This window comes from Bombina bombina, chromosome 2 (assembly GCF_027579735.1).
Source record: "Bombina bombina isolate aBomBom1 chromosome 2, aBomBom1.pri, whole genome shotgun sequence".
In the NCBI taxonomy this organism is placed as follows: Eukaryota; Metazoa; Chordata; class Amphibia; order Anura; family Bombinatoridae; genus Bombina; species Bombina bombina.
The window spans coordinates 814331752-814345748 of NC_069500.1; the positions used below are offsets into that span (position 1 = coordinate 814331752).

Sequence of the window (13997 nt, forward strand, 5' to 3'; positions counted from 1 at the left end):
ATTTTGCAAGGTTTTCTTGACACATGAAGAACAAAATTGCATAGGAGCTGCAATTTGTGCATCTAAACATAATAAGCATAAATTCATGAGAGCAGGCTCTTGATCCATATCAGACATATGAAACAGTGAAACAGTAAATAAACTTGTACAGGTAAGTTTCAAAGATTTTAATATTCAATTAAAATAAGCCAAGGAAAAAATTTACTTTAAATTTTATCCCAAATTAGGATTGATCCCCAGCTAAAATTATGTGAGAAAAGTTAAGAAAAAACATTTAATAAACATCAAATACATTTCTAAAATACCCCTCAGGCAACCAAACACCTTAATTACTGAGGTGCCTTACCGCTACCAATTAAGATTGGATCATCCAGAAATGGAGAAAAACTACTTTTTCCTCAGAAACATTATGAAGTAAAATGGGTTATGTGACCGCAACGGCTGAGTTTAAATTACTGCTGCAACATAGAGAGGCACTAAAAATTGCTTCCTGGTACACTGAGTACCATACATAACTGTTTTTTTTTAAACTGGACAGTTTAAAATGTTGCATTGGTTTATTTTTAAGCAAAGGGAAATGAATAAGCTGCTGAAATTGAAAATTCAGCCTTACTTTCAGTTTAAACTTGTATTGTTTTATCAAGTAAAAGTGTGTCAGAAAATAAAGCCTAATAAAAACATTTTACCCTTTATTTTTAAAAGAGTTTAAATAATAGTCTCACACATGCTACAGTGCCTGCTCCATGCCCCAGTGTAACCCATACAACAGGATGATCTATATCACAAAAAAGCAGTGTCTTTTAATTTGTTAAGTGCATGGTCTCCCCAACTGGAAGAAAAAGCACTTACCTGCTCTGCTGTCCGGCATGTAGACAGTTACAAGGTATGAGAAGATACAGTTCTTCACAGAGACCTTTGAAAAAGAAAGAACAGAGTAGCCAACTCTGGCTTTCTAAACTAGGTCAGCAATTGTTAGGAAAACTCAGTATGTACCTCTTTACAAGTTACAACTGCTTTAAAGCCACCACTACCCGACTGTAGGGAATGATGTGGAATACGGCTATACCCCAAAACTTGCTTGTAGATGAAATCTAAATTTTTCTTCAGACACCTAAACTATTTCTCCTCCATGCACCGAAGGCAAAGAGAATGATTGGGGGTTGTGGGTAAGGGAGTGATACTTAACAGTTTAACTCTGGTGCTCTTTGCACTCAGTAATTACTCAAGCCTTGGACTCACCATATATTTGGAAATAAATAATATCCTTTAAATCCTTTTTCACATACAGGAAAATGATATTTTTATTATGAAATAAATATTTCAATATATACAGTGGGGCAAAAAAGTATTTAGTCAGCCACCAATTGTGCAAGTTCTCCCACTTAAGAAGATGAGAGATGCCTGTAAATTTCATCATAGGTATACCTCAACTATGAGAGGCAAAATGTGGAAACAAATCCAGACAATCACATTGTCTGATTTGGAAAGAATTTATTTTCAAATTATGGTGGAAAATAAGTATTTGGTCAATATCAAAAGTTCATCTCAATACTTTGTTATATATCTTTTGTTGGCAATGACAGAGGTCAAACGTTTTCTGTAAGTCTTCACAAGGTTGTCACACACTGTTGCTGGTATGTTGGCCCATTCCTGCATGCAGATCTCCTCTAGAGCAGTGATGTTTTGGGGCTGTCGCTGGGCAACACAGACTTTCAACTCCCTCCAAAGGTTTTCTATGGGGTTGAGATCTGGAGACTGGCTAGGCCACTCCAGGACCTTGAAATGCTTCTTACAAAGCCACTCCTTCATTGCCCGGGTGGTGTATTTGGGATCATTGTCATGCTGAAAGACCCAGCCACGTTTCATCTTCAATGCCCTTGCTGATGAAAGGAGGTTTGCACTCAAAATCTCACAATACATGGCCCCATTCATTCTTTCATGTACACGGATCAGTTGTCCTGTTCCCTTTGCAGAGAAACAGCCCCAAAGCATGATGTTGCCACCCCCATGCTTCACAGTAGGTATGGTGCTCTTTGGTTGCAACTCAGCATTCTCTCTCCTCCAAACACGACGAGTTGTATTTCTACCAAACAGTTCTACTTTGGTTTTATCTGACCATATGACATTCTCCCAATCCGCTTCTGGATTATCCAAATGCTCTCTAGCATACTTCAGACAGGCCCGGACATGTACTGGCTTAAGCAGGGGGACACGTCTGGCACTGCAGGATCTGAGTCCCTGGCGGCGTAGTGTGTTACTGATGGTAGCCTTTGTTACGTTGGTCCCAGCTCTCTGCAGGTCATTCACTAGGTCCCCCCGTGTGGTTCTGGGATGTTTGCTCACCGTTCTTGTGATCATTTTGACCCCACGGGGTGAGATCTTGCATGAAGCCCCAGATCGACAGAGATTATCAGTGGTCTTGTATGTCTTCCATTTTCTAATTATTGCTCCCACATTTCTTCACACCAAGCTGCTTGTCTATTGCAGATTCAGTCTTCCCAGCCTGGTGCAGGTCTACAATTTTGTTTCTGGTGTCCTTCAACAGCTCTTTGGTCTTCACCATAGTGGAGTTTGGAGTGTGACTGTTTATACTGATAACAGGTTCAAACAGGTGCCATTAATACAGGTAATGAGTGGAGGACAGGGGAGCCTCTTAAAGAAGAAGATATAGGTCTGTGAGAGCCAGAAATCTTGCTTGTTTGTAGGGGACCAAATACTTATTTTCCACCATAATATGCAAATAAATTCTTTCCAAATCAGACAATGTGATTGTCTGGATTTGTTTCCACATTTTGTCTCTCATAGTTGAGGTATACCTATGATGAAAATTACAGGCCTCTCTCATCTTCTTAAGTGGGAGAATTTGCACAATTGGTGGCTGACTAAATATTTTTTTTGCCCCACTGTATCTGGCTTATAACTGTATATATTTCTATAAATATATAGGTATATATATATATATATATATATATATATATATATATATATATATATATATAAATATATATATATATAAATATATATATATATATATATATATATATTGCATTAACATTGTCAGATATATATCAAAATATATATTTAATAATAAAAAACAAATTCTAGGTAAAGAAGATAAGAATTTAAAATATTCGTAACAAGCTTCAGTTTTCACAAATTAGATCTAACACGGTGTCAAGTTAGCACGCATGAAAATTTAGTTATCTTAAGACTTGTTATGCAAGAATTAAAATTTATTTCAGAAAATAATAATAATTTAATTATATTTATTCAGTTGACATGTTTAATATAATTTAGTAAAATGTATTTGAAATAAGTTATGTGCTTGCTTTATTTTGAATTCTAAAAACTTGCAAAAATTATAGATACAAATTTGAAATTAACATGTCAACAAATGGCACCAGAAATGAAAAAAAAAAAAAAACATACACATATGAACCGAGCATGTGAAGACTTACACAAAAAATGGTATGTGAAACACCAAGATTTTCTGAGCGCAAAAAAAGGTGTTTTAAAGGAGTCCATAAATGCCATAAAATTTCATAAACATAAAGGGACAGATTACGAGTGGCATACTAACAGGTAAGCGTGAGGTAAAAGGAGTATATTGTGGCTGTTTGTGTGCGTAGGGTGTAGCACTTGTATTATAAGTTCAAAGTAAACACAATCCCTGGAGCAAAATGTATGTTAATGTGCATAGGGATAGGGCATCCTCAGAGCTCTGGTTAACTGTTTTGCGAAACAAAAAAGTGTCACAAAACACATAAAAAATACATATAACAGTACAGTTACACTCATAATAACACTGTCTAATAAAAATTATTTAAAATAAAAAATTGCACAAAAAAGTTATAAAGCCTCAAAGATATGAGGTCTCAGGTATTAGAAAAAAAAAACCGCAGGCAAATGGCTTTAACATACAGATATATACATATACATGTCTAAAGATGTATATGCATGTATTTATGTTTATATCTGTGTATATATGTATTTATATGTGTATTTATGTATTTACAGACATATATACACATAAAAACACATAAATACATATGTATACATATATAGACATATATATATATAAGTGCATTGGAGCCCTGTACAGTTAAATAGATGAAAACATGAAAAATCATGTTGTGTATTTAATCTAAATATGTCACATTCCAATGTTCTGCACATAGCATAATATGTTCTATTTATAAATAGATATTTATATATATATATATACCTATATATATTCATATATATATATATATATATATATATATATAAATATATATATATACAGTATATATATATATATATATATATATATATATATATATATATATATATATATATATACAGTATATACTGTATAGACACTCACAGGCCACTTTATTAGGTACACCTGTTCAATTGCTTGGTAACAGCTAATCAGCCAATCACATGGTAGCAACTCAATGCATTTAGGCATCTAGATATGGTGAAGACGACTTGCTGAAGTTCAAACTGAGCATCAGAATGGCGAAGAAAGGGGATTTAAGTGATCTTGAACATGGCATGGTGGTTGTTGCCAGATGGGCTGGTCTGAGTATTTCAAAAACTGCTGATCTACTGGGATTTTCACGCACAACCATCTCTAAGGTTTACAGAGAATGGTCGAAAAAGGGAAAATATCCAGTGAGCGGCAGTTGTGTGGACGAAAATGCCTTGTTGATGTCAGAGATCAGAGGATAATGGTCAGACTGGTTCAAGATGATAAAAAGGCAACAGTAACTCAAATAACAACTCGTTACAACCAAGGTATGCAGAATATCATCTCTGCATGCACAACACGTCGAACTTTGAAGCAGATGGGCTACAGCAGCAGAAGACCATACCGGGTGCCACTACTGTCAGCTAAGAACAGGAAACCGAGGCTACAATTTTCACAGGCTCGCCAAAATTGGACAATAGAAGATTGTAAAAACATTGCTTGGTCTGATGAGTCTCGATTTCAGCTGTGACATTCAGATGGAAGGGTCAGAATTTGGCATAAATAACATGAACGCATGGATCCATCATGCCTTGTATCAACGGTTCAGGCTGGTGGTGGTGGTGGTGTAATGGTGTGGGGGACATTTTCTTGGCACATGCATCATCGATGTGCAGCCAACAAATCTGCAGCAACTGCGTGATGCTATCATGTCAATATGGACCAAAAACTCTGAGGAATGCTTCCAACACCTTATTGAATCTATGCCATGAAGAATTAAGGCAGTTCTGAAGGCAAAAGGGGGTCAAACCTGGTACTAGCAAGGTGTACCTAATAAAGTGGTGGGTAAGTGTGTGTATATATATATATATATATATATATATATACATTGGGGTAGGGGGAGGAGTTAATACTACTTATTGAGAATAGTTTAAAGTGCAACCCTTTTAGATAATATACACACTATAAATTGTAGAAAGAAAAAGTGACATAAGATACCATCACTTTAAAGAAAGGGAAAAATGCACATAAAAACATTTCAGAGAAACAAACATCTCTCATATTTATTGACTGCAAATTGCAGGTGTCATGACTGGATGTCATTAGCATGGATTATAATGATAAATGTAACATACAATAATATCATAGAACGAAAAATAACAAATTATAATACATTGAACAATAAGATAGACCCTGGATAGCTTGTAACAAGGCAGTCCTCCACCAAGCTATATACCATTGTTCACGGATATCCTTAACAGGAAAGAGAAAGAATAACTCACTTAAGCTGCCCAGCTAAAACACCATGAGCAATATATTATGGAGGTACCTCCCAAGCCGTCCACCTTTGCACTCCTCAAAACCGGAGCTTCTAACTTTCGAAAAGTAATACCACAGGTAAGTGTGTAAACATCTTACTCACAGCTTTGTGCACACAGTCCGCCTTCACGCTCCTCAGCTTGGAGCTTCCAAATTTCGCGGCAGTGATGTCACAAAGGGGCAGTACTTCCAACTCAAGATTGTTTTCTTGCCTATGAGGTTGAATCATATCCCAGCCATTTGCATCTATAATATCTGGGCCGAGACATGATCTATGGCTGATTTGGCAGAGACATCGTAATTCAACCAATTGGATGAAAGAGATCTACACACCCCCTTTGTGACGTCACTGCCGTGAAAATTGGAAGCCATGTTAATGACATCCAGTCATGACACCTGCAATTTGCAGTCAATAAATATGAGAGATGTTTTTTTCTCTGAAATGTTTTTATGTGCATTTTTCCCTTTCTTTAAAGTGATAGTACCTTATGTCACTTTTTCTTTCTACAATTTATAGTGTGTGTGTATATATATATATATATATATATATAGGTATAGATATATATTGTACCAAAATACAATCAGATGTATGTAGAATATGTATTTATGAATAAATAGAACATATTATGCTATGTGAAGAACATTGGAATGTGAAATATTAATATTTTTATTTTTCGTTAGTGCACTTGAAAAAAATGGCATCGGGTTAGCGCACAAGCAGGGTGTTTTTTTCTCCACTTTTTTGCTCCATTGACTTCCATGGGGGAATACGTTACAGTGATCACGATATTCTAAGTTCAACTGTTTGTGCGCATCAGGTTTGCACACAAGCTAAACTTTTTACTCTCAACTTCCAATACAAGCACTACCGGAAGAGTGCAAACAGCCTACTTCTAATAGAGTAAGCGTGAGCAGGAGCGTTAAATATTGCTCCACTTGTAATTTGGCCCAAAATGTTTTAAATTGGTTTTTTTTTCTGATGAATTCTGCCAGTGCAACTACAAAACTAATGGGTTTTCTGATTGGTTGGAACAGTCTTGTTTTGGAAAACACTTGGTCAAGTGACTTGGTTTGGAATTTTCCCCTATAAAACGAAATCAATGTGTCAATGTTTTAATCATCCTTATCACATCAAATGTGTGTATATTAGTTTGTGTAATATCTGTTCTGGTATATTATCAGGAGGAAATTATCACATTTGTCCAGCGGGGTGGTTGATGAAAGATGCAAGCTGTTACTTTGTCTCCAGTCAAAAGATGTCATGGAATAGCGCCCAGGAGGACTGTATATCTAGGCAGTCTAATCTGCTTGTAATTAACAGTGAATCTGAGCAGGTATGATTATAATGGAAGGCACATGGGACTTATAGTTAACCAATGACTCTCATGTGCATTATTGCTCTTGTTCTGTTAAACAAACATTAAACTGAAAGACGACCCCCATAAAAAGAATACATTAATTCATTTAATAAACATATAAAAAACAATGCTGTATAATTCATTGTTCATTTTGCTGTCAAATATTTTTGAAAAATGTGCCTGTTTCTGTTCCTCCCAAAACCACACATTTTTTATAGCAGCACACAAATGTATTTACAGGTAGCCCTGGTTGTCTACACTCAAAGGATATAATACAAAAATTTTCTCTAGGGTTTCTAAGTGGTTTATTACTAAACTGCAAATTGTTCTAACTGTGACCATTTTACATACTTTAAAACAATATTTTTATGCAGATCTTTTGCAATTCAAGCCTTAGTTGCATATATATATATATATATATATATATATATATATATATATATATATATATATACACTAATAGATAGACACATTAACACGGTATAAGCATTTATGCTTAAATTATTCTTTAACTATTATTTTGGATTTTGAGATTTTTTTTGTTTTTTACTTTGATTAAATTCTTTATAAAATTCAGGTATGTTAAATGTGCAATAAAGGCTACATCTTAATGCAGCTCATATGAGTCAATGAGGGAATGGACATTAAACTCATAAAATAATCGCCCATAAAGGGCTAAATTAAGAGTAGAGTGCTTATAGTTGCGTGATATCAGGTTTACTATTGGAGTTTGCGCGTATCAGGTTTTTCATTCTTATTACAAGTTGAACGTAAACGCGATCATATGAGTGCAATTTAAGTTAATGTGAGTCGGGTTAGCAAGACCTCCAAGTTCTTGTTAACTGTTTTGCAAAATAAAAAATACAAAGTACAGTTACAGTTAAATGCTTTAACAAAGAGATACATAGATATACATGTCTAAATATTTATGTGTGTGTACATATATATATATACAGTATATAGATAGATAGATAGATAGATAGATAGATAGATAGATAGATAGATAGATAGATAGACAGACAGATGTACCTATGTGTATACATATGTATCTATGTATTTATATGTGTATATATGTATTTACAGACTTATATGAACATATAAACACATAAATACATGTGTACACATATACTGTATAGACATATTTATAAGTGCAATGTAGCCCTTTGCAGTCAAGTAGATGAAAATATGTAAATGCATATTTATGCAATATTAATACTTGATAAAGATTTTAACCATGTATTTACTGTAAATATTTCACATTCCAGTGTTCTGCAATGTTCTATGTATTTATAAATAGATATTCATATATATATATATATATATATATATCTGTATATATCTATATCTATATATAATCATGTGTATATATATATATATATATATATATATATATATACACATACAAAACACGTAAGGGGACTGCACTCTCAGACTGGACTGGGTACACATCCCATGACCCTGCAACATGCTCAGTCCTGGGTGCTCAATTGCACTTAGAGGAAGTTGTGCTGTCCCCAGATTCACAGGCAGTTAACCCCAGACAGGTCTGGGTGCAAGGCCCATAGGGAAAATTACAAAACAAATTAATACAACACACAGAGAAAGTCCAGCACTCACAAGCTTTCAGCTAAGATTAAAAGCAAAAATGGACAGGTTAGTTACCGCATCTGGCCACATGGGACAAGCCCAGGTACCACGTCAAGGTCCCTTCCAAAACCTGGGTCCCTAAACCAACCAAACAATGCAAGCTCTCAACCAAACAAACTGAGAACAAGTGAAGGGTGCACAGGCACAGGTAAATAAATATATATATATATATATATAAATATGTATATGTATGTGTGTATATATATATATATATATATATAGGTATAGATGTATATTGTACCATAGTACCTATATATATATATATATAAATATATATATATATTTATATATATATATATATATATATATATATATATATATATATATATATATATATAAAAATATGTATTAATGAATAGATAGAACATATGTGAAGAACATTGGAATGTGAAATATTGGAATGTGTGGTGATTTTACACTTTTTTTGCTCCATTGATATCTACGGGAAATATGTTAACGCACGTGCAGTATTCTACGTTTAGCTTTTTGTTTGCATCGGGTTAGCGCGCAAGCAAAATCTGTTTATTTTCAACTTGTAAAATGAGCGCAACCCAACGCACTTAAAAAAAAAACTTGCTTCTAGCATAGTTAGTGTGTGAGCCATAGCATTAAATAGCACTCCACATGTAATCTAGCCTATAATGTTTAATTTAAAGTGAGAGTAAATACATTTTCTGAAAAGCATATCTAGGTAGGCTCAGGAGCAGCAATGCACTACAGAGAGCTAGCTGCTGATTGAAGGCGGCACATATATGCCTCTTGTTATTTTCTTTCCCAGAATGTTCATCTAACTGCTAGTAGTGCATTGCTGCTCATTTTTTTTTATTATTATTTATTATTATTATTTATCATATTAGAATATATTATGACAAACATTTGTGATAAGACTAAAATCTAGTATAGGAGGAAGAGGGCCCTGCTTCAAAGATCTTACAGTATACAGGTTGAGGGTGTAGAGACATTGGGGCTGAATTATCAAGCTCCACATGGAGCTTGATGCCCCTTGTTTTTTGTTTTTCTAAAGACCGCTGCTCCATAACTTGTCTGCCTGCTTTAAAGCGGTGGACAGAAATCAACCCGATCGGGTTGATTGGCACCCCCTGCTTGCGGCCGATTAGCCGTGAATCTGGTGAACTGCTTGTGCAATGATAAATGCCGACAGCGTATGCCAAATGAATGTATGATTTGTAAGAGGAGAGGATGGTCAATTGTGTTGAAAGCAGCAGATAGACTTGTTTATGTTGAGTGTACAGCAAATCCTTCAGGAAAGAGAATGAAGCAAATTTGATAATAGGTGTGTGTGTGTGTATATATATATATATATATATATATATATATATATATATATATATATATATATATATATATATATATATATATACAGTTGTGCTCATAAGTTTACCTACCCTGGCAGAATTTATGATTTCTTGGCCATTTTTCAGAGAATATAAATGATAACACAAAACTTTTCTTTCATTCATGGTTAGTGTTTGGCTGAAGCCATTTATTATCAATCAATTGTGTTTACTCTTTTTCAATCATAATGACTACAAAAACTGCCCAAATTACCCTGATCAAACATTTACATACCCTGGTGATTTTGGCCTGATAACATGCACACAAGTTGATACAAAGGGGTTTGAATGGCTATTAAAGGTAACCATTCTCATCTGTTTGCTTGTGTGTGTATAAAAGGTTAATGAGTTTCTGGACTCCTGACAGACCCTTGCATCTTTCATCCAGTGCTGCACTGACAATTCTGGATTCTGAGTCATGGGGAAAGCAAAAGAATTGTCAAAGGATCTGCGAAAGAAGGTAGTTGAACTGTATAAAACAGGAAAGGGATATAAAAAGATATCCAAGGAATTGAGAATGCAAATCAGCAGTGTTCAAACTCTAATAAAGAAGTAGAAAATGAGGGGTTCTGTTGAAACCAAACCATGGTCAGGTAGACCAACTAACATTTCAGCAAATGTCTACACCTAACACCCTAACATGTACCCTGAGTCTAAACACCCCTAATCTGCCCCCCCCCACAACGAAATAAAGTGTTTAACCCCTAAACCGCCGCTCCTGGAGCCCACTGTCACCTACATTATACTTATTAACCCCTAATCTGCCCCCCCATACTGCCGCAACTCTAATAAATGTATTAACCCCTAAACCGCCACTCCCGGAGCCCACCGCAACTCTAATAAAGTGTTTAACCCCTAATCTGCCGCCCCCTACACCGCCGCCACCTACATTATATTTATTAACCCCTTAATCTGCCCCCCTACATTAGATTGACTGGAACAGCCAATAGAATGCAAGCTCAATCCTATTGGTTGATTGGATCAGCCAATAGGATGAAAGCTCAATCCTATTGGCTGATTGCAACAGCCAATAGGATTTTTTCAACCTTAATTCCTATTGGATGATAGAATCAGCCAATCGGAATCTAAGGGATGCCATCATTTAAAGGAACCTTCATTCGGGAAGAAGACGGCGGACGAAGAGGATGCTCCACGTCGGATGTCTTGAAGATGGACCCGCTCCGGATGGATGAAGATAGAAGATGCCGTCTGGGTGAAGACTTCTGCGTGCTTGGATGAAGACTTCGGCCGCTTGGATGAAGACTTCTCCAGGCTTCTTGGAGGATGGATGTCGGATCTTCAAAACTGTAAGTGAATCTTCAGGGGGTTGTGTTAGGATTTTTTAAGGGTGTATTGAGTGGGTTTTATTTTATTAGGGTTTGGGCTGCAATAGAGCTAAATGCCCTTTTAAGGGCAATGCCCATACAAATGCCCTTTTCAGGGCAATGGGGAACTTAGGTTTTTTCAGTTAGGTTTTTATTTGGGGGGGTTGGTTGTGTGGGTGGTGGGTTTTACTGTTGGGGGGGTATTTGTATTTTTTATTTACAGGTAAAAGAGCTGATTCTTTGGGGCAATGCCCCGCAAAAGGCCCTTTTAAGGGCTATTTGTAGTTTATTGTAGGCTAGGGTTTTTTTATTTTGGGGGGGCTTTTTTATTTTCATAGGGCCCTTAGATTAGGTGTAATTAGTTTAAATCTTTGATAATTTTTTCTTATTTTGTGTAATCTAGTGTTTATTTTTTTTTTGTAATTTAGTTGTTAGTTTTTTGTAACTTAGTAATTTTTTAGTGTAGATTTAAATTATTTGAGTAGGGTTAGGTTTTTAAATATATAATAAAGTTAATTTAATTTGAAGTTTAATGTAATTTAGTATAATAGTTATGGTAGATTAATCATTAGTTTAATATAGTTTAATGTAATTTTAGTCTAATAGGGTAGATTAATTAGTAGATTAATATAGTTTAATTTAATTTTAGTATAACAGTTATGGTAGATTAATTATTAGTTTAATGTAGTTTTATGTAATTTTAGTATAATAGTTAGTTAGGGTAGGTTAATTAATAGTTTAATATAGTTCAATTTAATTTTAAAGGTAAGTTTAAATTTATTATAAAATAGGGATGAGGAAATATTTCATATCAAGTTAGCGGGTTGTTAAGTTTAGGGGTTAATAGGTTAATTTAGTTTATGGCGATGTGGGGGGCTGGCGGCTTAGGGGTTAATAGTTTTAGTAAGTGCTAGTGATGTGGGAGGGCAGGGGTTTAGGGGTTAATACATTTATTTAGTTGAGGTGGGCTCCGGGAGAGGTGGGATAGGGGTTAATAACTTTTATTTAGGTGGCGGCGTTGTCAGGATGGCAGGATAGGGGTTAATAAGTATAATGTAGGTGGCAGCGGTTTAGGGGGTGGCAGATTAGGGGTTAATAACTTTTATTTAGCTGGCGGCGGTGTCGGGACGGCAGAATAGGGGTTAATAAGTATAATGTAGGTGGTGGCGGTGTCGGGGGCGGCAGATTAGAGGGGTTTAGACTCGGGGGTTATGTTAGGGTGTTAGGTGTAAACATAACATTTATTCTCCCATAGAAATCAATGGGATATCGGGCAGCAGCGAACATAAGCTTTCGCTGCTTTCAGACTCCCATTGATTCCTATGGCATCCACCACCTCCAGGGCGGCGGATTGAAAACCAGGTACGCTGGGCCGGAATAGTGGCGAGCGCACCTGGTAGATATTTGTTAACTTGCAAAATTCAGATAGTGCCGAATTTGCATTCGGAACATCTGTAGTGACATAAGCATTGATCTGTGTTGGACTGAGACCGGCGGATCGTATGTTACGTCACAAATTTCTACTTTTGCCGTTCTGTAGGCTTTGATAACTAAGGGGAATCAGGCTCGCCACAATTATGCTGCAGAATTCCAGCGTATTTGCGGTTGATGGCTTAATAAATAGGCCTCAATATCTTTATAAAAACTAATCATGTGTCCATTTCATGAGGTATAGTATATCATTCTTATGTTGAAATTCACAAGATTAAAACACAGTCCAGGCAGTAGAGTTTTAGGTCTTGTAAAAAAAAATAAGGATTCTAGCTCAAGTAGCATAGCTGTTTGTGTCTATAGCTTATGTAAAGGAATTTCTGGGTTTGAGTAACAACAACCACTTTGCTGCACAGGGACAGTAAGAACTTTCATGCATACATTTTTTACACATTTTTTTATTTCTTCTTTCATGTGATTGGGGGTATGGGTAAGATATTTGTGGCCAGATTACTAGTGGAGCGCTAACAGTTACGTGCAAGTGATAAGGGGTTTTTCGCAAGTGTTTAAGAGAATACGTGAATGCACATGCAAGATTGTAAGTTCGTCTTTTGACGTTGCAAACAAAAAGCGTATTTCTAGCGCAGTTAACATTTGTAGGATTGTTAAATCTGGCCCTTAGTGGGGGGAGAGAGCATAAAAAATTTCCCTGACTCAGCTGGAAAAGGAAAAATTACTCGCATGAGTAAAGATGGAAAAGAGGATAAACATGGGTTAAAAAAAATAGATTATATGCATACCCTTAACCTTGACAAGAACAGGAAGACCACATTCATTTTTCAAATAACAGGTCACACAAAGGGACCTATTTATCAAATGTCTTGCGGACCTGATCCGACAGTGCGGATCAGGTCCACAAGACATCGCTGAATGCGGAGAGCAATACGCTCTCCGTATTCAGCATTGCACCAGCAGCTCACAAGAGGGCCGCCAGCAGGGGGTGTCAATCAACCCGATCGTACTCAATCGGGTTGAATTCCGGCGATTCCTGTCCACCTGCTCAGAGCAGGCGGACAGGGTTATGGAACAGCAGTTTGAAGACTCACCA

General features: G+C 35.9%; 1 protein-coding gene across 4 annotated transcripts in view; it reads left to right on the forward strand.

The window, feature by feature from the left end:
* Window positions 1-13997, forward strand: part of LOC128649668 (C-type lectin domain family 4 member E-like) — a 177880-nt gene that overhangs the window by 110952 nt on the left and 52931 nt on the right. For all 4 annotated transcript variants that reach the window (XM_053703050.1, XM_053703053.1, XM_053703054.1 and 1 more), the window contains one exon: window positions 6956-7107. In XM_053703050.1, the coding sequence (XP_053559025.1) occupies window positions 6956-7107 (152 nt within the window). The remainder of the gene's footprint in view (window positions 1-6955; window positions 7108-13997) is intronic.